The sequence below is a fragment of the Abrus precatorius genome, unplaced genomic scaffold, assembly GCF_003935025.1.
Source record: "Abrus precatorius isolate BTA unplaced genomic scaffold, Abrus_2018 Scaffold3, whole genome shotgun sequence".
Taxonomy (NCBI): Eukaryota; Viridiplantae; Streptophyta; class Magnoliopsida; order Fabales; family Fabaceae; genus Abrus; species Abrus precatorius.
The window spans coordinates 583,515-610,559 of record NW_020874373.1 but is presented as its reverse complement, the minus strand read 5'-3'; the positions used below and the strand labels follow the sequence as shown (position 1 = coordinate 610,559).

Genomic DNA, 27,045 nt, shown 5'->3' with positions numbered 1-27,045 from the left:
CTTGTTGTAGTCTACACCATGTGTGCATGTGAAAGGGTGAAAAGGGAACAAAGAAAAAAGAAGTATTTTTTATATGAGAAGTGGCAGTTGGTGAGCTCAGACCATGATTGATCAAGTGCTGCACTTTTCTCCCATTTCCTTCTGTTTGCCGATTCCTCTTATATTTTATTCTTCATTATTATCAACATGTTCTTACTTTCATCTATTACTTGCTTTTTCATCTAAAAGGATGATTTGTGTTTTATTAAAAACAAATTAATAGACCTGCTCTAGAGAATAACAAGGATCATTAATTCCCGGATGCAATTGAAGATTTTTGCTGGCACATGAATATGTTTCTAGTATTTCACCATTGGTCAATTGAGTGTACAAGTGCAGCACTTGTTTTAAAAATACCTTATACTATTTTGTGGCCCTTTCATTTCATTTTTAAAAAAAATTTAATGGGTGGAAGAACTTGTCTTATTTTCAAGTTTCTTTCGCCCTATAACATGGAAAGATTCCCTTATCAAAATCATAATGAATAATTAACATTTGTGAGACTTAAACCATCAAGTGGATGATGGGTATCTTTACTTCTTTAATCTTTTTTTAAAATTTTCTTCTTTCTCCCCTTCTCTCCCGTGTGTCTTTCTTTCTTCCCTTAATTGCCCTTCCTAGTGCATTTAGAAAACCATTTTTTTAATGTGTACGTTACATTTAATTACAACTTCTGTATAATAAATTTTTATTGAAAATCATAAAAGAGTATGAAATATAAGACGTTAATAGCCTTAAATGTTATAATTTCAAATAAAAACTTATTATTTATAATTTTTTTATTATGTTTCATTGGACACACATTAAAAAAATATTTTAAAAATATACCAAAGCATACATGGTTTTTTCTGGGTTAAAAGTTGTTCCCATCATCACATGGCTTTGGTTTGGAATATGATGTTAAGATAATCACAAATACATCAATGCTCTTTGGAGGATCCTACATTAACCATATGTTAGTTGGCCCACTGATGCATCATTTCTGAATCTTTGTCATACTTAGAAGTTACCCTTCAATCAGCTGGAACTTGAAAGTCCACTTTCACACTCATAGCATTGGGACACACTTTAATTGGCTTAACAAAAAATTGTATTCAATGTGCTAGGAAAGATGCTTTAGACAATGTTTATTGTCTGAAAACAGAAGCATAAAGCTCAAAGGAGGTTGTAAAATGTAAAGTTCCCTTTAACAGTGTAGTACTGTAGTAGTGTGCTAGTTATATTCTTCTGTAATGTTTTTTCCACAGTTTTTCTCTTTTCCTACAGCTAGTTCCTCAACTACATATTGCCGAATTGATGTATATTTGTGAACCTGTCAGATCTAGTGTTTGTAATTTGGATTGTTTAATTGGAAAAGAAACTCATTGATGGAGTCAGAAATTATGTGTACATTTATTAACTAGCTAGAAAATAAATATAAAAAAAATTAAGTGCCACTTTTGTGGATCATTAATCTGATCTACACTATGGAGAAGATTTAATATTCCCTTATTCCTTCACTTACAATCTTTAAGAAAGAATATAATTACCGTAAAATGGAATTCAGAATAAACAAATAGGAGATAAACTCTTCTCAAATAATAAACAAAATTTAACTTTGTTATCTCTCTTCACATTTACAAGGACAACCGAAAGAGGAAAGAGTGGAAACTAAACAAGCATAAAGAGCCATATTCTCTCCCATGTTTTATGTTGGATGAACTCCAAATAAATCCAAAGCTTCACCGGCCATTAGTAGTAGCACTACGGCACACTACTAGCCGCTCTGAAATACCAGTTCATAAACCTGACTAGTTCTTAAAATTGACCAAAACTAATCAACTGGTTAATTTATTGGTCATATGATATACAGAATCACATGCATTTGCTGTTATTCTTTAAGCCACTTCCTCACAAACTAGGCATATCACTCTCTGCCAGTGTTGTGTCTATCCCCTCAACTTTCTCCCTCAGTTCCAGTAGAATGTAAATGATGGACAACTGAGCCATTAATCAGCAGAATGAAGAAGAACAAGATGAAAATGAAAAAGTTTTTCATCTTTTTCAGTTACATTAGTTGTTTCTCTCATTTTTTTGCTGCTGCAGAAAATGATGAAGTATCAGCTTTGCTTTCTATAAAAGCAGGTCTTGTTGATCCTTTGAACACCCTGCAGGATTGGAAACCGAATGACAAATTACCAGGAAAGGATGCAGCACATTGTAACTGGATTGGTGTAAAATGCAACTCAGCTGGAGCTGTGGAGAAGCTTGATCTCTCCCACAAGAATCTCAGTGGTATAGTATCCAATGATATACAAAAACTTAGAAGTCTTGCTTCAATCAACTTATGTTGCAATGCTTTTTCATCACCATTGCCAAAATCCTTAGCCAATCTCACCACACTTAACAGTCTTGATGTCAGCCAAAATTTCTTCAATGGTGATTTTCCAGTAGGCCTTGGAAGGGCATGGAGACTTATGACCTTAAATGCATCCAGCAATGAGTTCTCCGGTTCTCTTCCTGAGGACCTTGGAAATGCCTCTTCCTTAGAAATGCTGGATCTCAGAGGCAGCTTCTTCGTAGGGTCGGTTCCAAAATCGTTCAGTAACTTGCATAAGTTGAAGTTCCTTGGTCTATCAGGAAATAATCTCACAGGGAAAATTCCTGCAGAGCTGGGGCAACTTTCATCACTGGAATCAATGATCCTTGGTTATAATGAATTTGAAGGTGGGATTCCAATAGAGTTTGGAAATCTCACCAATCTTAAGTATCTTGATTTAGCAGTAGCCAATCTTGGTGGTGAGATTCCAGCTACATTGGGAAAGCTCGAGTTATTGGATACAGTTTTCTTATATAACAACAATTTTGAAGGCAGAATTCCATTAGAAATTGGCAACATGAGTTCTTTGCTGTTGCTGGATCTTTCTGATAACATGTTTTCAGGAAGAATTCCAGCAGAAATAAGTCAGCTGAAGAATTTGAAGCTTCTGAACTTGATGGGCAACAAGTTGTCTGGTCCTGTGCCTTCTGGATTTGGAGGTTTGCCTCAATTGGAGGTACTTGAGCTATGGAACAATTCCTTGTCAGGACCATTGCCTAGTAACCTTGGCAAGAATTCACCATTGCAATGGTTTGATGTATCATCCAATTCACTTTCTGGAGAGATTCCAGAAACTCTTTGCAGCCAAGGCAATCTCACCAAGCTTATACTTTTCAACAATGCCTTCTCTGGTCCAATTCCATCAAGCCTATCAATGTGTCCTTCACTTGTTCGTGTTCGAATTCAAAACAATTTTCTTTCTGGGACAGTTCCTGTGGGCTTTGGGAAGCTTGGGAAGCTTCAAAGGTTAGAATTAGCTAACAATACTCTCTCTGGTGGAATTCCAGATGACATTGCTTCTTCCGCATCCCTTTCTTTCATTGATCTCTCAAGAAACAAACTCCATTCTTCTCTTCCTTCCACAGTTCTTTCCATTCCAAACCTGCAAGCTTTCATGGTCTCCAACAACAACTTGAAAGGTGAAATCCCAGACCAATTCCAGGACTGTCCCTCACTTACAGTTCTTGATCTCTCATCAAATTATTTATCTGGAAGCATTCCAGCAAGCATTGCTTCATGTCAAAAGTTGGTAAATTTGAACTTGCAAAACAACCTATTGAGTGGTGAAATCCCAAGAGCATTAGCCAGCATGACTACATTAGCCATGCTTGATCTTTCCAACAATTCACTGACAGGTCAAATACCAGAAAGCTTTGGTCTTTCTCCAGCTCTGGAAGCATTCAATGTTTCATACAATAAACTAGAAGGCTCTGTCCCGGCAAATGGAATGCTAAGAACTATAAACCCAAATGATCTCGTGGGAAATGCTGGCCTATGTGGTGGTATCCTCCCTCCATGTGACCAGAACTCTGCATACTCATTAAGGCATGGAAGCTCACATGCAAAGCACATTATTACTGGATGGATTGCCGGAATATCATCGATCCTTGTTATCGGGATTGCAATTTTGGTTGCAAGATCTTTGTACTTAAGGTGGTACACTAATGGATTTTGCTTCCAAGAAAGATTTTATAAGGGTAGCAAAGGGTGGCCTTGGAGATTGATGGCATTTCAAAGGCTTGGTTTTTCTAGTACTGACGTTCTAGCTTGCATCAAGGAAACCAATGTGATTGGCATGGGAGCTACTGGAGTTGTTTATAAGGCTGAGATACCACAATCAAATACAGTTGTGGCAGTGAAAAAATTGTGGAGGTCAGGAAATGATATTGAAGTAGGAAGCAGCGATGACCTTGTGGGAGAGGTGAATCTTCTAGGGAGGCTAAGGCATAGGAACATTGTTAGACTATTAGGATTTCTATATAATGACACTGATGTGATGATAGTTTATGAATTCATGCACAATGGAAACCTTGGAGATGCCCTGCATGGTAGACAAGCAGCAAGACTGCTTGTAGACTGGGTTTCGCGGTATAACATAGCTCTAGGAGTTGCACAAGGACTTGCTTATCTTCATCATGACTGTCATCCACCCGTTATCCATAGAGATATCAAGTCAAATAACATATTGCTTGATGCAAATCTTGAGGCCAGGATAGCAGATTTTGGTTTAGCCAAGATGATGATCAGGAAGAATGAAACAGTATCCATGGTTGCTGGATCATACGGTTACATTGCCCCTGGTGAGTTCCTAGTTCATAAATCTTACCTCATCTAGTATTAATCGCTACAGTAAACCATTTTAGAGCAAGTAGGATTTAAAACTTGTGTCCTGGAGCTCACAGAACCTATATATAATAACTTCTTATTGAAAATCACAGGATATCACAGGATAACATTAAATGTTACATTTTCAATAAAAACTTACTATTTCTTGATTTCTTAACCCGTCCCCTTGAGTACACGTTAGAAAAATTAATTGTTAAATTATCAGAGAACATAATTTTCAGTAAGCAATTAGAATAGAAAGGTAAGACTGTTTATATTCGAATTTGTTAAGAGATGTTTACTCTTTATTAAATGTACAAGACTTGTATTCATGACATTTTAATGATTTATTATTTGGCAGAATATGGATATGCCTTGAAGGTGGATGAAAAGATTGATGTTTACAGTTATGGAGTAGTTTTGTTGGAGCTTCTCACGGGTAAAAGGCCTTTGGATCCAGATTTTGGAGAGTCAGTGAACATAGTAGAGTGGATTAGAAGGAAGATTAGAGACAACAAATCTCTAGAAGCAGCATTAGACCCAATTGTAGGAAACTGCAAACATGTTTTAGAAGAGATGCTTTTAGTTCTAAGAATAGCTATTCTTTGCACTGCCAAGCTCCCTAAGGACAGACCCACCATGAGGGATGTCACAATGATGCTTGGAGAGGCAAAGCCTCGTAGAAAGAGCAGTGGCAACAATGAAACATGTGCAGCTAACAACAAAGACATGTCAAGTTTTAGCACATCACCATGTTAATTGGCCTTGTCTAGGAACCAAAAAATGACTTTTTCCCTGCCCATCAACCCGTTTAGAGCTGTAATTTTGTAATCAGCCATGCCTATTTATCTTAGAATATTAATTGGTGTATCAAAATGTATTGATTTTTGCAAATAAACGTTCTTTTGTATCTTGACTTTGGTACAGAACCATAGATTTCAATAGAAACCAAGATAAAGTAATTGTACCTATTATCCTTTCAATAAAAAAGATAATTTTCTAAACGTACTATCGAAGTAAACAGAAGACATGGTTGCATTTTATTCCCCAAATAAATCTGAGGAGCTTTCCTTTGCAAAGATCTATTGATAAAGTCATGAAGCTCTGGGGTTAATTTTGTTCTTTCTCTAGGCTCTTAATTAGTGTTAGACTAACTTGGAATTTATCTTTTGCACCATCCTTTTTTACTATTAGTATCACCAATTTTACTATCGTTTCTGGAATTTAAGTTTTAAAAATAGTTTCATACTTTTTAGAAATTATATTTAAAAATTTATTTGACAATTACTTCTGAAAATTAAATTTTAAAAGTAATTTTATACCTTCTTAAATTTAAATTCCAAAAATTAATTTTAAATGACTTTCAATTTTTAAATTTTAAAGACGATTTTATATTTTTTGAAAATTAAATATAAAAAACAATTTACTAATCACTTCAAGAATTTAATTTTTATAGAATATGAACAGTAACACTAATTTAAGTCGTCTTACATTGACCGCTAGTCAATATTCTCATTTCCGGTCCATTTATTCAAGTCTAAATCGAAATCGTAACTGCATAGGCTCCTTCTATTTTATATGAAAAAAATTTACTATTAAATACTAAAATATGAAATTTTGAAGAAAACTATGAAAATATGAAAAATAAGTAAAATTATCATTGATTATTTTTTATATATGCCGATCAATTAGAATGTATTGACGATGTTTAGTGCTTATTATTTTATTTATAATTAACAATTTTAAAACCTATAACTCATGCGACATAACTTGATCTTCCAACTTTGATTTTTTTATTTTTTTTTTCTAAAACTCATCATTTTTTTAAACACCATGTCTACATTATTAAGCTCAAAAATCATATTCCTTAATCATATTCCTTATTATTCACTCAAACTCATAATCAAAATAATTACTCTAAAAATGGGTGCCACTTCATTATTTTCAAGCGACAGGTTGCCAAAATTCCGGGCAAGCATTCTTTCTAAAATTCCACAAGATTGCTTGTGCTTGAGGACTTAATCTTTCTTGACAAAAACATTACAAGGAAATGTACAAGATTTTCTTGAATATATGTTAAAATGTAAGAAACCCTATAAAACAAATGTTAACTCTTAAGCAATGTGGTCCAGCATCCATATACATTATGATTTTATTAACTGTCTTTAAGATTAAATTTAAACAACTCAAAATAGTAAATCTTATTAAAAAATATATATTTATTATGTTAAAGATATAAAAATATAAGAAATTTTTTATTTTTTAATAAAACCTTATCATGTTTTAGTTCAAATTTGTAAGGGAATCATAGCGTAAGCATATCCCACTTGCTAACCAGAGTTTTGTGTGCGTTTTTGCAACAAGTATTATACGTCTCACACTAACTTCAACTAGTGCTGGCAAATTTAAGACAATAGCTCTCCTAATTCAACTGAAAATTCAGAATACAGCACAGTATGGAAAGAGAAAGCAATCAAAATTTGATAAGAAAGTTAGCAAACATATATTTACATTTACATAATTAACAAACAGCAAATCCTTATATAACTAACATTACATGAAAATTTATAGCGCCTGTGCCCTCCAAGTGATATACCAAGAGAACTTAACAAACAGCATATGAACTGAACCCCCCACCCAAAAAAAAAAAAGGCTTGATCATTTAAATATCAAAATCCATTTACTCATAGTATTACTATTTTTCTTTTCTTTTTTTCATTTTTATCACTTCTGTTTTTTATGTACATTTTAGGCCATAAGTTTTATGTATACACAACTAAAGATGCAAATATTCTCTATATGGGCTTGCTTTTCAATTTGCTGTTCTTTTCTTCCAATCTTGGAACTGCAAATAAGTAACTACATTAGAAAAAGAAGAGTAAAAGAGTTGTGTTAAGAATAATAATGCGTCTAGTTACCAAGTCCATTAGCCTCAGGTGTCCTCATGATTCTTAGCCTCCTCACAGAGTTAAGGAACATCCTGGATTGCAATTTTAAGGACAGAGGTAGATTAATATCAATAAAACAAGAGGTCTACGCTTCAACATTATAAGATGACAAAAAAAAAAAACAAACATCTGCCTACCATGAACATACATGTATCAAATGCATTTCTCAAATCTTAAGAGTGATTGCTTTTTGTTCTAGTTACAATTACTCATTATGTCCCTTGTTCGGCAAATTTTAAGAACTCTAGAAAATGATATGCTGGATTGCACTGAATGGTGACTTAAATGCTATGATATTAACATAGACTGTGCAATCAACAGCAAAATATAATACATTTAAGCCTTAAATCTTGCAGCTACTTTCGGCCACCATCAATTTTTCAGATAGAATCTTGAGCCGTTGACAGCCAATGCAAGGGGTAACAGCATTAAAGTAGAAGTTTGAAGGTTTAACCAAAAAATAATAAGTTTACAACATACAATAATGGGGAAAAGCATGTTAGTCTCTATCAGTTATTAGCATTAGATCCACCTAGGTTTTCCCAAAGGACTCAAGCTACTCTGAATATGATACTATCTAAAGAGCAGCAAGTACTTCCTAGCACACAGATATATTCTTTAGATTTGCCAGACCAAATTAAACAACACACATACTATTTGAATTTCGATCAACAAATAAAACTTTAGCTGGATGGAAAAGTATACCGCATGTGAAATATATCAATAGAGGGAGAGAAATTTTGACACTAAAATCTAATTGATTAGTATGAACAAAATACTTACCACCAAGGAACATCTCCAACAAGCATCCAATCCCCTTCCTTGTCTTCGTAAGTGAGCACAAAGTCAGAAGAACCATCCAGTAATTTTGAATGCCCATCTGCTCCAACTATAGTACAACAATCTTCTCCATTTGATCCTATGACGGTGATTTCAATGCCATCAGTAGAAAAGATGAAACAAGCACATTGAAAAGACAAAATTAAATGTTATGCTATTTCTAAAGTCCAAAATCCACCACCGATAGAAAAAATGACATGCCAGAATTTCGTTGCCATAATATAATTCCATACAGGAGTTGCATTTTGTTTGCTAGGAGCACAAATATAAAGAAAAAATACCTTTGCAAGTGTGGACTGTAGTAGATTCATTGAACATATGCTCCAAGGTTTGAGCTAAGGTTTTATAGGAACTATGAGCACTCAAATCAACCTTCCTTCCAATTGGTATCCCATCCATTTTTACTTTCACAAACAAGGAACTTCTAAGGCTTCTTTTTTCTTTGGCAATAATGTTGTCATTATCACTGCCACCATTTGCACTCTTCCTTACCAAAGTAGCATTGCTCTCTCTTTTCTCAATTGTAGAATTGAATATTTCTGCAGCTGGTGATTTTGCATGGCTATTGTAGCTGTTCATTCTATACACTCCAAGGGGAGGCCATCCAACTACTTGACTGCATAAAAAAAATCAGCCACAACAGAAGTGACAATCTCATCAACAAAAAATATTTCATTTATTCTGTTTCTATAAAGGGTAGGGTAAGGCACTAAAGCAATCATTGGAAAAAATCAGAATTAAAAGCATCACAAAATGAAACAAGGTGTCTTGCACATGGCAAACTTGTTGAGAAATTTAAACTACAAAGCAACTTTTCTTTGTATAAGTGGAAGCACTACAATTAAAATGCTATAAAATTACCCTACAACTTGAGAATATAGTCTGCTGATGTAAATCATAGCACCACAGACCTCATACTCTACTTGGGTAATTTATACAGTGTAAAGTTAAGTTGCTGCTTTACTTCTATTAAACAAAGTATTAAAATTCACATGACTAACAGAGCAGATGAAACAAGCCATAGTCCTTAGAAATTTTCTTATTGTTTTTTTCTTTTTTGGTTTGTTATCAATTTTGAGACAGCTGGACTGAATACTAAAGTACACTGTATATAAGAAATTGTAGATTGTAGGACATAACCCAAAATAAATAATGTATTACATTAAGGTTATGTTTGGATATCCGATAGTGAAATAAATGAAATGAGATGAGATGGAGTTAAATATAAAGTTACCATTTCATTGTATAGATATTTTTGTGCTGAAATGGAAACTAAAGGGGAAGAAAAAGATAAATATTGGAGGAAATGGAATAGAATTCATTCCATTCCATTCCAACTTTCTTTATCTTATTTTAAAATATCCAAACAATGAAACTATACCATTCCATTCCTTTCGATGAATCTAAACATACCCTAAAGATGTATTAAATGCACTATTTTGCTCTTGGGATTTCCCGCCCATATTCTCCATATTGGGTAATCCTTCTCAAGACTCATTGTGCATTAATGGTGAGTGCCTCTCCCAGAGGGAATACGAACCAGGTCCACCACAATGTGGAAAACTAGTCTCTTCTGCTAGACCCAACTCTTGATAGTATTTAATTCATTCTATTAAATGTTTCTAATTAATTACATGATTTTTCCATGTGTAGGTGAAGAATGCAATAAAAGCTTATATACATTAAACTGTCATTGAAAATCACGAAATCTAATGTATTATTGAGCAAGGTTAAACAATGATTAATCATAAAAGAAAGTATTAATATATACCTGGGAGAGTTAGAGGGTAGAGGAGAATGAGAATCGGAATGAGAGGCATAGGGAGAAAGGCTTAAGGCGAGTCCCAACTCAAGATCAGAGGAAGAATCCTGTGAAGAGAGGACGACGTTATCATCTTTAGACATGATGGAAGCAAGAGTGGAGTCAGTGAATATGAACTATGAATTGCAGAGAAGAGAAAGAAGTGCAATATGAGATAATGGTAAAGAAGAAGAAGACACTAGAAGAAGGAACAAGTAACTAGATTGTGTGTGTGGGGTGGGGGGGGGGTAGGACCCACCACACATCATATCCAAAGGACAATCCGACAAACGTGGGGGCCACACCCAGCATGTCCATATTCAACGGTTTTTCATACAATGCCACGTTTCAAGCAACCTCGTTGCCACCTGGCGTTTGTCGACGGCGCAGGAGACCGTGTTTTACGCTGCCTCCTCTCTGTCACCGACATGTGGAATGCCACAATACTCCCATGTAATTCTAAATCATATACTAGTATTACCACTACCCTTTCTTTTTCATTTTACAATCATTTATTATTTATTTATGCACCTATTCTAAAATTATATAAATTGTTAAGAATTTACAATTAAAAAAACTTTTAACAAATCACTTTTTAAAAAATTTATGAATCAAAAAATCACTTTTTAAATTACCTTCATTTATTAAGTATATTCAAACCAAATGCATATGTATGAAAATTATGGGTAAAGGGTTTTTATTAGAGGTGTCAATTATTGTCAGTCCATTCCATTAGGGTTGGTCAGCTATGGCATAATGATTTTTCTTGTTAGATTTGAATAAGTCAACAATTGGATTAGGGGAGTATATTAATGTTTATAGATGCTAGTGTATTCTTCCTCATTAAAAAAAAAGAAATAATTTAGTAAATTATAATTAAAATTTGTTAAAATGCACTTAAAAATATAATTTGTTAACCTATTTATCTTAAAAAACAAATGGAGTACATTATCAGCACTTGCACATGTATATATGTATACGCACACATGAAATAAAATATGGGATACCAACTTTCTCAAAGAAAAGAAAACACATTTTTATAATGACAAATGATAAAGCATTGCTATTTTTGTGCATTATCATTGATAATTTTACCCGTGGTAGACACCCTGATGCTACAAACAATAATTTCTAGAGCATCTTGTGGCTGGATATATCAAGACATGTTTCGGAACTTCCAAGAAGAACAAATGAATGAAAACAGTGTGTAAGAAAATGATAGCACATCACATTGCTTTTAATGTTCAGAGAAGAGGGAAAAGCTATAAGGACTTGTAAATGCAGCACATCTAGGCATTTAAAAAAAAAAACACACACACGGTTTAGTTAAAAATCTTGACTAAAAGATAAAATTAATATACAAATCAAAATCATTTCTATTTAATAAAATCACTTCATTCTTTTAGATATTTTCTTATTGTCATTGTTATCCCAAGTAATTATTAGGTAGTCTGAAATTATGTGATTCCGATCACTCATATTTTATTATGTATTAATTTTTTTAAAATTATAAAATTTGTATAATAACATAGTATAATCAGTCATGATCACGTGGTCCAGAATCATACAAATTTTTTTCCTATTACAAGAAAAAAAAATTCCCTCAATATACAATCCTTGAGTTCACTTGCTCTAAGAAACAAGATTGTAACCTGGGAGTGGAAAAGGCCCAACGACACAACACTAGTATGTGTACAAGCTCTTGGAAAAGCTAGAAATAATTTGCTCTAAAAGAACAATATAAGATGAAACAAAATCCGAGTCTGAAATGAGTCTAAATTCCTAATTCGACTTTAGTTTCCACTGCTAACTCTGGCGACTGCAAATTCATTGTCAAATATAATTAGATAGGAAAACAAATTTATAATATGTTGTGTTAAATGAGGGCATATTATACTTAAATTGATATATGAGGATAGAAAGTGCAAGATATTTTACGAAGATTAAGTGCTTTTTATCCTATATATTAAAGAATTATTTTTTTAATTTAATTAAAAAGTTAAATTTTAAAGTAATAAAAAGTCTTTAAAAAAAGTCTTAAAATTCTGACAAAACATTAATAATAATAAACATACATATAAATTTAGACTTATTAATTGATTTAGAGCTAATAACTTTAAAAAAATATAGTGATAGATAATATAAAAAAAAAATAACTTTTTACTGAATTTAGTTAGTGTTGTAAAATTCATGTAATCCGGCTTTAACTAGGAAAATAAGACTTTAGTTATTGTTGTAATTGATTTAAAGATAAGTTTTTAAAATTATTTAAAACTTAAGACTTTTAACCAACAAGCTAAACCAAACCATTTTAATATATTTAGATCTTAATATTTGAAATAAGGGGTAAAAAAAAAATTCAACTTTCACCCACACTTGAAATTATGAATATGTCCAGCATTGTACAATGTTCAATTTAATACACACCACTCTACAGTTTATCACGAGTCGTAAGGGCAACGGAAGATAAAGAAAATTTACATCATCCCAAAAGGCAAAATTTATTTTCATAGTCAAATGAGAAGATGAAAATATTACAACAAATTACCAAACGACAATTCAGAAATAAATTTATTCTATCAAAAACCAAATCAATATTGACGTCCTCCTAGCCTTCAAATCATGCCACGGTTTAAAACATAAAATGGGTCAAAAACTTGTTCTTAGATGAATCAAAGATAGCCATTTTAGCTTATTGATTGGAATTCAATTTTGCCTCAGAATTTTCTGATGAATGAGGTACACACTCGGGGCAAGCAGTACAAGAAGAAGGCAACTTGTCAGCAAGACTGATCCGGAATGATCGATGCTTCTCCTCATTCCCAGGTACATGGAGGAGAGCTTCCATGATTAATATGTCCCAATCACGCGGAAGAACATAGGAAAACCAAGAGTCATCTGTTTCAAAGAAGCCAAACCAAAAATCATTCCCATTAGCTACCAAACTCACATCAGTATTCCCACTTTTCAAACTCTATAGATCTTACAAAGTCAAGTAGCAATCACAAGCAAAAAATTTATAATTTGTCAAAGTAAGCAAGAGAACTCATTCATATAGCAAGCATATCACGGTAGTTATGCAGATTAAAACAGTTAACTGAGAGTTTGGCAAAAGTTGCGATCCAAATCATAAAGATATATATTCAAATTGCTCACCTCCGTTATGAACCGCCTTCAGCTGTAAGACACCGGTGCCTTGTGGTCCAGAAACAGGAAATGAGCATGACACAGAATGCCTTTTGTGAGCTACGGCAAGAGATGCATTGTACCATGGACCTTTAACAATTGGTTCTCCAATAGCATTAATTATTTCCTGGTTCTTGCTCACCTTCTCCATGGCCTTGCTGCAAATTTCACAGCAAATAATTTTAGGAGCTGCCAAGGAGGACAAATTTTCAATTTTGAAATGTAAAGAACAGAAGTCAAGAAATTCCTTTTGTGATAAGTCATAAGCATTAGTAGTAGTCTCATAAAAGTATTCAAGAGGATTACTATTTAGTATCTACTGCATCAATTTGAAAGAAAATTAAAAAATAGAATAGAATTTACTTGGGGGTGGAATGGGATGGTGAAGAATTTGATAGTAGTGATTATTTTAATCACAGATGGAGGGCTACTCTCATTTAGGTAGCATGATATCACAAGGAAACTATAAATGTTATCCTGGAAAGCAAACTAAGCATAGAATTATTAACCCTGTCTTCTACATCTGATTCGCATGCACTCCCTTAGGACCTTCTTTCTTAACTATGAAAAATGAAAATGTCATAATGAGTTATATTGAGACAAAAGATAACCACAAAATTTAGATCATAAACTGACCTTACAGATTGATATTGCTCTTAATATTTCATGTTGTTAGTTATTATTATGTAGAAGTTCAGTTTTTTTTTTAAAAAAAAAATAAAAATTAATAGGCCTCCTTGAGGAACAGTTCCTCTCCAAAGATAATGTAGGTCTATTTTGAGCCTCTTATTCTAAAGTCTAAAATCAGAATATGTTAGAAAGATGTTCTTAATAGTTTTGTCATGTCTACCAAACACATTCCTCTGAGATTAAAACAAATAACTAGCTATTGTCTACTCATAGCACCGAATCCCACATCACAGCACAATATATACCTGCTACATCGATGATAGATAGCAAGGTCATCAAGGGCACTCAGAGTAACACCACCTGTAATAGTAATCAAAACAAATGACACTGCCTTTCTACCTAAGTATTTGCTCGACTCTTCATCCACATTCTTCGCGGAACTGCAACAGTTTAAAACTTAGCGTCACAATCAAGGATCATGATCTCAATTTCAATCTAGTAATGATAACAAGTACTCCATGTTTTTCACCAACAAAATAATTTCAGCTGAAACAAAAAAGAGTAATATCTTACTTCCACGGTGTTAGGACTCATCATCACACTGTATTCCAAATTCACAGAATTTTCACCTCGCACGATGCAAATGGCAAAATTCCCTAATTTGGGTTACAGAATTTGATTATTTTGTTTAGCTATTATGGCTGGAATTTCAAGGATGGAAATTTCAACATATAGATGAGTTAATGAGGACACTTTCTGTAACCTTCCATCAGCATACATATTCATTTACTTAAAAAATAATCACAGAACTAAAAAAATGAACAATGAAAATGAAATAGAAGAAGCAACAGAGATCATACGTGGAAATCTGAGGCTTTGAGGAGAATTTGAGGAAGGAGCTTAGTCTCTTGGCCAACATGATCAACAAATAAAAATTGAATTACCTCACGACGCTGTCGGTATCTTTCGATGTCGTGAGTTACAGAGAAATTGCGATGTTCTGTCGTATTTTGATGTTAGAAATAGAAATTGGAGGTTGTAAATGAGAACAACAGTGGAGAGAAAGCACGGTTATCAAAACCCTAATTGCAGATTTGGGGGAAGAGTCACACAGGCACACTTACTACACTCTCTACTCTCATAGTTATTTGTTCTTTTTTTTTTTTTTCTGGTTTAATTAAGTATATTTGTTTCTTTTTTTTTTCCCTTCAAAATGGTTTTTTTCACAAAATAAATGAAGTTTTAACGGTTTTTTAATATAATATTTTATGTTATTAATATATTAAATTTTGTGATATTTTATAAATTTTAATAAAAATTTATATATATTTGAAAAAAAATGTCCTCGTTCCGCAAGTGTGTATATATTCCTCTAAGCTTTTTATAGGACAGGTAAAATTCAAGTATATTTTGATGAATATATTTAGAGTATTTGAAACAATATTTATATATTTATAAAATTTATATTACCTGTTTTGTGAGTATTCTCGTACACATATAATATATTTTTTAATAAATAAATTTAAATTTTTTATAATTTTTCATTATTCTTTAATGAGATAAATTATATTTTATAAATAATTTTTAAGATAAAATATTATAACATGAGAATGCGAACCACCATCAAACTGCAAGACTCGTCTTTAATCTAAAGGCATTAATTATAGCTTAATTGGGAAGCTCAGCATTTGAATCATAAACTGAAAATGGTTTTGGCTTCTTAACAATGGCATTAACAATTTTGGACAATTAGCTTGCGTGTCAACCTTTTAAGAGTAATAATAGTCAACACCCTTTAATAATGCAATAAAATTCTTCATATATATCAAATGCACCATTCACACAATTAAGCATATACGTCACTCAAATTTACATACTAAGGAAGATGCTTCTGCTGAAAATTTAATTCAAATTTCATAAATGAGTTGTTTGCATCTCTAATGGCTTCATTTATAATCATCCTTTGCATGTCTACTTACCTTAGCTTTTCATAGTTTTGTTTTTGTGTTACTTTTTTTTAGTCGTCTGTTTAAGCTGTATTTTTATTTTCCTTTTAATTTATCATCCCAATTCTAATAAAAAGAGGTTCTTGAAAATTCGGTTTGTTTTAAATATTCAGAAATGTACGCACCACCCACTTAATGGTTTTCTTTTTTTTTTTGGGTTAAAGAAACTTCAATCGATTTTTCTTCTGGAAAAGGAAATAAATAAAGAAGACTCAAACTGGAAATATCCCGTAGCAGCTCCAAAAAATGAACAAGTATGTTTTGATTTTTCTTCTTCAATTGAATTTTACGAGGATTTTGTTAAACTAGTCAAATGTAAAATTTTGAAATGTGGAATAGTTCGAGAAGGGTGAAAAGAGCCACGTGTACGGACATAAATTAAAACGTGTATATAAGTTACATGCACAACCTAAGGATCCCAAATGCATGGAGGATATTCGCTCCATGTGAAGGTTGGTAGTACTTTGTTTTTTTGTTACTACAATGTTACCCTTTTCTTAGTACTTTCCATTTGCACCGTTCCCTTAACAACACAACACAACTCGCCAACTTGATATTTTGGTGCTCCCAGTTGAGTCATATCGTCACCTATCATATGTGATCCAAATAACTTGTCCACCACACAATCATTACCCAAATATGCCATTTCTTTTGTCTGCAAAATTATAAACCACTCCATTCATGTTCACATGTGAAGGTTCAACCACAGTCCTATCCCCTATATAAAGGATCCTCACCTTTATTTTTGTGATTTGTTGCCAGCTGCTATAAAAAGTTCTCCTTTCCAATAGTAATCTGAAATTGCATAGATTAGAGGGTCATCAACACCAAGGACTCTTGAGGATCTCAAAAGGGTATACCTTTCTTTTTCTTTTTTCTCCTCTTCCTTTTCCAACCCCAATATTTCTTCTTTGGAAATCGGTGTTATCTCCTCAACAATCAGCATTCAGCATCATTACTTTTCCCTGTAGTCATGTCAAATTGTTTTCTGTTTCAAGAATCAATAAACTTTTCCCTTTTCTAGTTTTTTACCTGAAGAAATAATTTAGTTAACAGTTATTGATCTTTTTCCTCAGTGTTTTGTACATATACTCCAAAAACAAGAATCAATCAGAGAGAAAGCATGCTGCTAAGAAGCTCTTCAACTCCAGTTCTTGGTTCTCTCCTCTCTTCATTCACAGATAGTCCTAGTAATAACATTCACTCTGAAACCAGCCATGCAGTCAAGCATCTACCACCAACTAGTGTCCCCCAACATTATCATAAACTTTCTATCCATCCAATTCTCTCTTCATTCTCATGTGGGTCTTCTCCAATCTCTCCCTCTATTGCTGAACTTGAACGCCAAAACAAAAGCTTTAGAAGAGTTCAATCTGAAGGGAACTTGCAAGATTTGGCCTTTTCTTCTTGCAACAACAACGAAGACAGATTCGAGTATTCAGATCCTCCAAAGTGGTTTTCAGCTAGAAACAGGTGCTTGGTGCTGGAGACTATTCCTTCTGTCTCTACTGGAAAGGGAAAAGGCTTGAGTGAAGAAGAGGAAGACGAAGAAACAGAAAGTGACATTGAATATGAGGAAAGAGGAGGAGGGTTGAGGGAAAACCAAAGAAAAGATGACGGGTTTAGTGTGGTGAATAGAGGCAATGATATGATACTGAGTGAAGAAGTGAGAGTGAAGGATGGAGTTTGCAGGGTGAGTTTTGGTGACCAAGAGGTTGGTAGTGATAAAGAAATGTTTCTTGCAAAGGGGCTTGGGGTAGATGTCTGTGGTGATGGCATAGGTGGCTGCATAGGTGGTGGTGGAGGCAGTGGAGGTGATGATCATAACCACATGGGTTCTGGAGGGCATGATGGAGATAGGCAAGGAGTGGAAGAATATTACAAAAGAATGGTGAAGGAAAATCCTTGTAATCCGTTGTTTCTGAGGAATTATGCCAATTTTTTGTATCAGGTAAGTTCTATTTCCTTATGTTTCAAAACAACTCTTAACCTGTTGAGAAAATCATCATGATACCCAACTTTTTCGGTGTTGTTATTAAACTACTTTTAAACCTCTTCGGTACAACTTAAACAAATGAGAATCGTTTTCAAACACAAAATACTTGGTTTAATTAGTGGATTCTTTTGGTGATGTTGCAATTATCTTTTTGGCAGTGCAAACAAGACCGTGAAGGAGCAGAGGAGTATTATTCCCGTGCCATACTAGCGGACCCAAATGATGGAGAAGTTCTATCACAATATGGAAAGCTAGTTTGGGAGCTACATCACGACCAAGAACGAGCCTCCACCTATTTTGAAAGAGCAGTTCAAGCCTCTCCCGAAGACAGGTATATATAACATTCAGTTTATGTTATAATGGTACTTTTTACATCAAGTTTTCCATTAACTTACATGTATATTGGGGATGCATTGTGACAATAGCTTATGGTTTCATGATATCAGCCATGTACAAGCAGCATATGCTAGTTTCCTTTGGGACACAGAGGATGATAGCAATGAACCACAATGTTTACCACATTCTCATCAGGGAGCTATGGCTACTGCTGGTGCTTAGAAAAGTTATGAAATGGTGAATTGATGAAGTTCGCACGTGTCTTGAAATGTATTGGAAGTCTTGTATTGAAGCCAACGAATGTTATAGGGGTTCTGTTGATAAAGCAGCACACTCTATTAACTGATATCAAAAACTGATCTACAGCTTTGAGTTTGTGTTACATAGTAGGGTCCTTTGGACGCAGCTGTGCTACGAGTTTGTGCTGAACCATTTAATTAATCGACGTACTGATTGATAACACGTCATTTCTTTATATGGGCATCGTGCTTATATGTTGATTTGCTGCATCAAAGGCAATCCAACTTACGAAGAAAAAATGAGATTAGAAAAAGACAATGGCCAACAGAGGAAACAGCACATTATTACATCTCACTTTACACATTACTGGATATACAAACGGGGATTGGGTTTCCTATAGCAACTTTATTTACGTGGAGATATTATAAAGGGGAGGTAATCAGAAATTGTTCCAATAGCCAGCTTGCAAGGTACAGAGGGTTAAGAAAAGGGAACTTTGAAGAACTAAGTCTATGTTATATATCTTTATTTTAATTTGTTCCAAACGGAAAGTTAGGAGCCCGATCCAGACAAGTTCAAGATCTCAGCGATGACTGAAAGTTCAGTTCAGTATGGAAAATGTCAATGTTATTTATGGTCTTGACTGGAGAAGAGTTAAGGATGGAAGACCTTTAATGATTATGCATGCAAACAAATTTCACTTGTTGCTACCAGTCGAAAATATGCCGATATTTCGGGGACTTTCTTTCATACAGAATATTATGGGAATTTACATGAGAAGAGAGGAAAATAAAAAGTATAAGATGGATTTAACATGTTCTAATGTGATAGATGTAATAGATGTTTTACAACACAAAATGTAGCTACACTCGTATAATATTTAATCAATCTTTTCTAAATAAGAAAGCAAATAATAAAATACAAAGAAATATGAAAATTAATTCTAAAAGATATTATACAATACTGTAAATTACTTTAAAATACAATTTAGATAACGGTACATCTTTTTTATTTATTCCAACACTTTTCATTAGTTAAGAATTAAAATTAGAATATCATGTTTCACGAATTACATCACAACCCTGTACTGAACTCTAAAGATTCTTTAGTAAAGACAGTGTGTTTCATCACCAAGATTATACACACCCCAATCTAGACACGCATTCTCGTTATGGGAATTTAATTAAATGTTTTGGTAATTTTCAAGGAAAATCAGTCATTAAATCAAAATGACAAGGTTTGGTTATCTTCATGTCATCGATGCCCCCATATTAGAAGAAAAATATTACAAGATTTCAATGGTACTGTGAAAACAAGTTTAAACAAAGGAAATGGGCTAAAAACACACAAAAATGCACCACGACACCTGATAATTCAGCAGTGAAGTCTAAACCATTTTTTTCCCTTTCAACACCCTTTCTCGTTAAAAAAGGCCCCACAATCCAAACATGGGGCAATACAAATAACCAAAATTTCCCACCTGAATGGCATAATAAATCACATTCAAAGGGAACTAACCGATCTATACTTGCAAAACAAACTAGTGAAGTTTCGACAGCTTTTACTTGAAAAAGACACACCCAAAACGCAAGACTCTTTATATGAAACCACAGAAGGAAAATGTTGTGCAGTAAATACCCACATCAAGCTCAGATATCACTAATTGTATAAGCCCTCGAATGGCACCTTGGTGCATGCTTTTGCATTATTTTCCTTATCGTGAACCACGCTGAAGATAATCACCTCTTAGTCTAGTATAGTCTGAGTTATCCTGATTACTTCCCCTTCCCGTGCTCCTACCACCAAAACGCCCTCTTGGAGCATCTGGTTGATAATTGCCTCTCCCTCTTCCCCTTCCTGATCACCCAAAAAACAAAAGGAAATGGATATCAATATCACATCAGAAAACAAAAAGACAAAACACTTCAGAACTGAAGAAAGACTACCAAAAGTATCAAAAGCTTATATAAATAGATACCACTTTCAAATCAATTTATTTATATTCACTACATAGAAGAAGTTTCATAAAAGAACGGAACCAAGCAGTACAAGTCAAGAAGGAAATGTGTTAAGTTATTGTCTTTCACAAAAGAAACCAACAAACTCGTCAAAAATCTCCAGTCACTCAAATCTAACACCAGAATAACATTGATATGATCATTTTTCAAATCTCAAGTAAAGCTCAACATTAAATTTTGTATACTACAAGTACTCTCTTGGTCATCCACCATGGATTAAACCGTAGTACCAATAAAAACTGCACCTATCGAGGTATTTTATGTACAACCATCCAAATAAGGATGTGCAATCCTATAGTCATATTTCATCTGAAGCAAGGCAAAAGAATTACATTGCATATATGCTTCTGCTAGCATAGTGTGTAATTAAATAAAACTTTGACATATCTGTGAAGTTTATGTGGGCTTCAATTCAAGGTGGGCCCCACAATTTTTTGAAATAAAACAAAAGATAAAATAAAAAATTACCAGTGCCCTCCACAAAATTTCTTTGTCCACTCTGTTTAATCCACGGCTATATTCTCCAAAACCTTAACTCCAGGCAATTTGCAACCATATAGTTCAACATCAGTTCTATCTATTTCCTATATTTGTATTTTCTTATCCACATTGTTATTTTTATTTGCAAATCACTTCAAATTATACATCATCAACTGCTACCACAAACAAACAGGGTGTGACCTAAAATGTTTCTTAACGTCCACCTAAAGCTGCCATGAATTTACAAGAAAGTAACTTCCAGCATATTCCTTTTGGATACAATAGCAGCAAAATACTGTCAGAGAAACACTTATCCCTTCATTAATCATCTCACAACCAACCTTGGGTCCTAAACACACCACTACTTTGACAACCAATGGAACCTAAACAAATGTACACACATCTAAATTTAATTACTAACAAAACCAGTAATGATGAAATTTCAACTCTTCACCAGCCCTCATCATCAAGGATCTAAACTACAATAAGTATCACACCAACATTCCATGATGTATAGCAGCACAGCCACAATACAGGTGTTTCAGATCCGCTGATGTATAGCATGGCCATAACACAGTACAAGAATATCCACTTGGGTGTGAACAGCTATTGCAACAACCAGTTAGTGAGTATAGCCATAAGTCCCCTCCAAGAACTAATATGACATGCCATTTAGAACTTAGTATTAACCTAATATAGATCTACAAGGGCCTTTTAACACAAAATACTAAGTGATGCAACAACAACCAGTGCCCTAGCATCCACAGCCATAAGGCAACCACTCTGATCACTAAAGCTATTGCAGACTTATATGTTAGGTGCACTCCAACACTAGCAATGGCAGCAACAAACACCTTCCAAAGACTAACTATTAGGTAAAGCCCACATAACTTAAGAAGCTACAACTTTTGAAAGAGAGACAAAAAGTGAAAAAGATGTAGAACATTACTTCCTCCCCGAGCTGCGCTGCCACTGTTTGGCCTCCGCTCCTCTATGTATACTTGTCTTCCAGCCAATTGTATGGGAGAAGCCTACAATAACAGTACATAATAGAGACAGATGTGAGCCAAAGAATCATGTTAAGAAAAGAGAGAGAGTAATTTAGACGCTTAAATTATTGCAACAGAACAAGACAGTCGATGACAATTTAGTGAAGTAGCATTAGATATCAGTTTCTTGTTTAAATTACATTCTCCTACACTGTCTTCTGCTCTAATTTTAAAAATCACACCCATTCTCCTAAGAGATGAATGTGTTACACCTTAGCCCATTTTAATAAAAACCAGTTTCTTAGGGAATTGTTTTTTCTATCTGTGAATTTCAGCATCATCAACACCTAGTTCCTATGTGGAACTTAGATGATGAAATTCACTTTTGCCTATATATCCAAAGGCAATAATACGGCTGTTAAACTTCACTTCTTCTAAAATCCTAAACTATCTGCATTTCCGAGAGAGAGAGAGAGAGAGACAAGGGGGGGGGGTGTTGAGTGTAATTTAGGCATCTGTTAGGGAAGGTGTTATATGTTCATAGTTGCACTACAAATTTAACCAATGAAATTACATGCAAAGGTTTTCGTAAACACAATAAAAAATAAATGATTGCATAAAACCTAAGAATATAAAATGAAACTACCCAATTCGACATCATAGCCATATGAAAACTTTCGACACTGACAATAAATCAAATCAATCAGCAAAGAGAAGTTCTTGCTTTAAGGAATAGGAAAATTGATGTCATAGATTTTGGTTAACAAATAGCTGAGTCAAGAGATGACAAAAATATCCATTGATCTTGAACGTGTTTTCTGTTTATTAAAGTACTGAATAATTAGATAATAAAACAAACATTAGGTCTAAGAAGAAAAAATAAAATAACTCCGAACCTGAAGTGCATTTTGAACACCAATAATGTCTTCAAATTCCACAAATGCATAGCAAACTCCAATTTCCTGTATACATCAATTTCTATTTTAGCTTTCTGTTCCCTTTATGGATGGATATGTGGGCATTCAGTTTAATGCAACTAGAGGGCTACCTTTCGGACCCTAATGAATATTCCATCTGCCTTAATTCTGCCAAAATTCTTAAATTCCTGGTCAATCTCAGCTTCAGTAACAGTAGCAGGTAAGTTTCTCACATAGACAGATGTTACTTCACCTGGACCAATTATAGATCAGAAATCAACTTGATGTTTTAATTCTAGAAACTCTTGGACAATATTAAGTTCAAACCTTAAATGAGGTAAGTCATATGACACTCTTACAGAAATTCAGTTTCTAGAATGGTAGAACAAAGCATCCATTTTACCATTAAGATTACTGAAATTTTTATTTCAAAAATTCCTTTGGATCAAAAGGTTTATGCCCCTAACCACCACTGATGTCTCTTCCAAAAGAATTTCGGCCCAAAAAATCTTTTGGCAAGCTGAACTGTACAACAATTTTCACTCATTACAGGTAACGAATGAATCAGTCAAGACCTCATCAAGAATGAATAAACAAACGAACTCCCCACATGTCATTAGCATAAATGACACAAGTATTCAATAGTATAGACACTAAATGTGCCAAGAAAAAGATTTTATTAGGAACAAAAATTAAACCTTCATCTTCTAGTCCATAGCCTTCCTCTGCTGCCTCAGCCCCAGACTCAGGAATATACATAGACGCGGAGCTTGACTGCTGAACAGCAGGCTGTGCTACATGGTTCAACTCTGAAGGAGGAGGAGCACTTTTAAAAGAATGTTGTGGAGCATGTTGTGGAGCAGCTGACAACACTGGCTGCCCTTTGGAGACTCGTAACTGCATTGTAACATGATTACATTAAGACAACACCAACAACAAACAATCAAGCCTTATCTCACTAGGTAAGGTCACAATAAAACACTACCAACAATGTAAAATTTATTCCACTGTAAGGTTTGTCCAATATACAGTAAAGGTTAATAAATTAACAATTCCCCAATATTTTATGCATAAATATTACATTACAAAGAGGATAAAATAAAAAGAGGAACACCCAAGGCAATAACTTAGGACAAAGAAAGAATCTACAATATGAGGACCTCAATCTTAGCCTCACTTTCTGTTTAGATTTTCTACCAGTATCTAAGACTAAGAGACTACAAAAATATTCCCGCCCACAGTAAAAACCATGAAGAAGCCAAATGAATGCTGGTAGCTCAGTCAAAAGTCCACATCACAAGGTGAGTTCAACAAGTTTCACAAGACACAAATTCTTGATTGAAGAATAAATCAGGAAATTAGGATTATGGAAAAATGAAGGACTACTTTAAAGACTGTTTTGGATTGCAAGTTGGTTACAACAATGCTGTGGTACTTGTTTATGGATAGTGCAGAGAGGCAGGAAAAAAAAAAAGACAGTAGTGAGCCAAATGAAAAAAAGACATATAATGAAAGTTTTACATACAATAGATGCATAAGTTTTTTTAGGAGGCTCCTCCAAAGACTCTTCCAAAAGAGTGACAGGGGATTCCTGGATGGTATGTGCAACACTAGGAATTGGTGGAGACACCTCTCGTGCAGGAGTTTCCTCCAGCACAATTTCTGCTTCAAGATCTTCTTGCAGCTGCTGATGATGCTCAGGAAGACTATACTTATCCACTGGATCATCATCTATATGAACAGAGTTGACATATTCACTAGCTTCTTCCTCCAAACCATAGTCTGAAGCTGCTAAAATAAGAGACTCAGAACCAAAAGAAATGCAATATATTTAAAAAAAAAAATTGATCATTGCATACATACTTTTTTAGTTTGGAGAATGACAGAGAAAATCTCAACTTCTACACAGAAGTTTGCATCTTTGGGATGATAAAAATGTACACATAAAACTCATTTATAATCATTGTCACAAGGAAACCTAATATACTGTGCAGCTATGCTCTACTGCTTAAAAAATATGTTTATTAACTAGGATGTGAGAGGATGCACAGGTCATGAATCTTCTAACCAGATGTTGGTATAACAGGCTACAGCACAAAGAGTTCCTGTAAGTAGTCAGAAATAAATGTCTTGGAAAGCCTAATTTGGTAATCAACTTACTAGGTGGCTCAGCAAGAGAAGCAGATACATGTGGTTGTGTGTCAATCTTTTCAGACGCAGTTGGTACCAGATTTGGGTACGCTACTCCATCATCAATGAAATGAAACATATCATTCAATACAAAGTAACCCTTCTCCTGTGGAGCAAGAAAGAATGTTTGAACAAACTTTCGCCTCACACCAACATCCTTTATCTTCACAAAACCTGAGACCATTACAAGCACACCCCCATCCCAAGAGTCGAGAGAATTGATTGTCTTGATCTCAATTGTGGTAAAATTCAGTGACATGACAATTGAATGAATTTGCTGCATAAGAGAAATAAAACCAGATCAGCTATCAGCCAATATTTTTGTCCCACCATCCCTAAAAACAGATAGAAACAGAGCATGCCAATCATTAGCAGATGTATCTGAAACAATAAACCGCCAGAACAGGATTCTATTGAAGTAAAAAACAAAAAGAAGCTTTTTATTCAAAAGCTGAAATGACAGCTAAGCACTAATCCTCTAATTGTAACAATCGAGATTTCAATCAAGGGCATCATCATACTGACAGATTCAGCACAAACCTTTTCGATCAGTGGAAATTAGTACCACCAAATAAACTTAAAAGAAAACAAACATATTCCAGACACGGTTTCAATTCATTAACCTCGCCCCTTACAACTAGAACTTAAGCATCCAAATGAAATAACTTTTTAATAAAAAAACACACTTATTACATTGAAGACATAAAAGCGAGATAAACATTTTCTTTCCAATAAAATCACACTATCACATTACGGCCAGCATTTCAGCCGCACAGTCACCACAACCACCAGAAAAAATCAACAATTAGCCCAACCATGCGCATCGTGAAACAATTCCAACATAGGGAACATAAAACGAACAGCCAGCATACAAACACCTAACACATTACTCCTGATAAAAAAACAGGGAGATGAATGACAGGCATGACGAGTAAGCATACCAACACATCGTGTGCCGATTCAACGGAGTCTCCGTCAACGCGAAGCATGCTGCTGGAATCAGAGTAAAACTGATGAACGAGATTAGGTTGCTGGCGAAGAACCTGATAGTACTGTCCAACGAAGTAGGAACCGACCTGGAAGAAGAGAAAAGTTGAGTGAGTTAAAAGTTGAAACGGATCAGAGGAGGGAATGAAACAGCGAGAAAAGAAGAGAATACCTGGGCGGCACTGACGGAACCCTGATAGGAAGAGGCCATAATAGTAAAGAGATGGAGTAGAGAGCTAGGGCTTAATAAACATGCGGAGCTTCTCTTAGGAGAAGAGAGAGAGCGTGCGGAAACCCTAAATCGCTCGTGTAACTGAGAGGGAGTTGAAGTTAAGGATGTTTTGTTGGTGGTTTTAGAAATAAAAGGGGAGAGAAGTGAATTTGGTTAGAGAGTGGTGAAGGGAATGAAGTAATATATAGTAATCAAAAAATGAATAGATCGGAGATAGAGAGTGGGGTGCAGGGGGAATGATGTTGAGAGGGAGAGAGAGAGTGTTTGTGAGTGAGTGAGTGAGTGAGTGAGTGGAGTCGGGTGGGATTCTTTCTTCTTTATAATCTATCGTCGAGGGAAGGGTTGTGGCACGAAATCGTAGCCCTCGGATTAGGTGTCTCACGTTGGGTTAGTACAACGTCAAGGGTCAGATTGTTTTCCAACTGAATATCTGGACGGGTTAGATTCAATGGTTTGGTTTCGGAATCAGACACTACAAGCCTTCCTATGTTGTCTTGTGCGACTGGGACGCCTGTTGTGGGATTCC

General features: G+C 34.5%; 5 protein-coding genes across 7 annotated transcripts; 2 read left to right on the top strand and 3 right to left on the bottom strand.

Annotated features, from left to right (window-relative positions):
• Positions 1–2,039: 2,039 nt before the first annotated feature.
• LOC113860774 (MDIS1-interacting receptor like kinase 1-like) lies at positions 2,040–5,482 on the top strand. The gene is made up of 2 exons (XM_027493279.1): positions 2,040–4,698; positions 5,085–5,482. The coding sequence occupies exons 1-2, from the start codon at positions 2,040–2,042 to the stop codon at positions 5,480–5,482; spliced, it is 3,057 nt and encodes a 1,018-aa protein (XP_027349080.1).
• A 1,816-nt stretch (positions 5,483–7,298) lies between these two features.
• On the bottom strand, positions 7,299–10,416 carry LOC113863274 (auxin-responsive protein IAA11-like). The gene is made up of 5 exons (XM_027496800.1): positions 10,283–10,416; positions 8,793–9,127; positions 8,455–8,590; positions 7,642–7,703; positions 7,299–7,561 (listed from the first exon to the last, which is right to left on the bottom strand). The coding sequence occupies exons 1-5, from the start codon at positions 10,414–10,416 to the stop codon at positions 7,536–7,538; spliced, it is 693 nt and encodes a 230-aa protein (XP_027352601.1). The 3' UTR covers positions 7,299–7,535.
• Positions 10,417–12,662: 2,246 nt separating this feature from the next.
• Positions 12,663–15,273, bottom strand: LOC113861231. The gene is made up of 4 exons (XM_027493917.1): positions 14,989–15,273; positions 14,434–14,568; positions 13,469–13,656; positions 12,663–13,210 (listed from the first exon to the last, which is right to left on the bottom strand). The coding sequence occupies exons 1-4, from the start codon at positions 15,045–15,047 to the stop codon at positions 13,005–13,007; spliced, it is 588 nt and encodes a 195-aa protein (XP_027349718.1). The 5' UTR covers positions 15,048–15,273; the 3' UTR covers positions 12,663–13,004.
• A 1,372-nt stretch (positions 15,274–16,645) lies between these two features.
• LOC113861229 lies at positions 16,646–19,694 on the top strand. 2 transcript variants are annotated; one of them, XM_027493916.1, is made up of 4 exons: positions 16,779–16,988; positions 17,211–18,085; positions 18,289–18,461; positions 18,577–19,600. In XM_027493916.1, the coding sequence occupies exons 2-4, from the start codon at positions 17,258–17,260 to the stop codon at positions 18,686–18,688; spliced, it is 1,113 nt and encodes a 370-aa protein (XP_027349717.1). In that variant the 5' UTR covers positions 16,779–16,988; positions 17,211–17,257; the 3' UTR covers positions 18,689–19,600. The 2 variants fall into 2 exon arrangements, with proteins under 2 accessions (XP_027349716.1, XP_027349717.1); XM_027493915.1 differs by having other exon boundaries at positions 16,646–18,085; positions 18,577–19,694.
• Positions 19,695–19,701: 7 nt separating this feature from the next.
• LOC113861228 (putative G3BP-like protein) lies at positions 19,702–26,811 on the bottom strand. Of its 2 annotated transcripts, none has more exons than XM_027493914.1 (9): positions 26,460–26,811; positions 26,242–26,376; positions 25,271–25,577; positions 24,636–24,898; positions 23,809–24,007; positions 23,242–23,363; positions 23,090–23,155; positions 22,154–22,235; positions 19,702–20,563 (listed from the first exon to the last, which is right to left on the bottom strand). In XM_027493914.1, the coding sequence occupies exons 1-9, from the start codon at positions 26,496–26,498 to the stop codon at positions 20,421–20,423; spliced, it is 1,356 nt and encodes a 451-aa protein (XP_027349715.1). In that variant the 5' UTR covers positions 26,499–26,811; the 3' UTR covers positions 19,702–20,420. The 2 variants fall into 2 exon arrangements, with proteins under 2 accessions (XP_027349715.1, XP_027349714.1); XM_027493913.1 differs by having other exon boundaries at positions 19,952–20,563; positions 24,636–24,901; positions 26,460–26,668.
• Between the last annotated feature and the right edge of the window lie 234 nt (positions 26,812–27,045).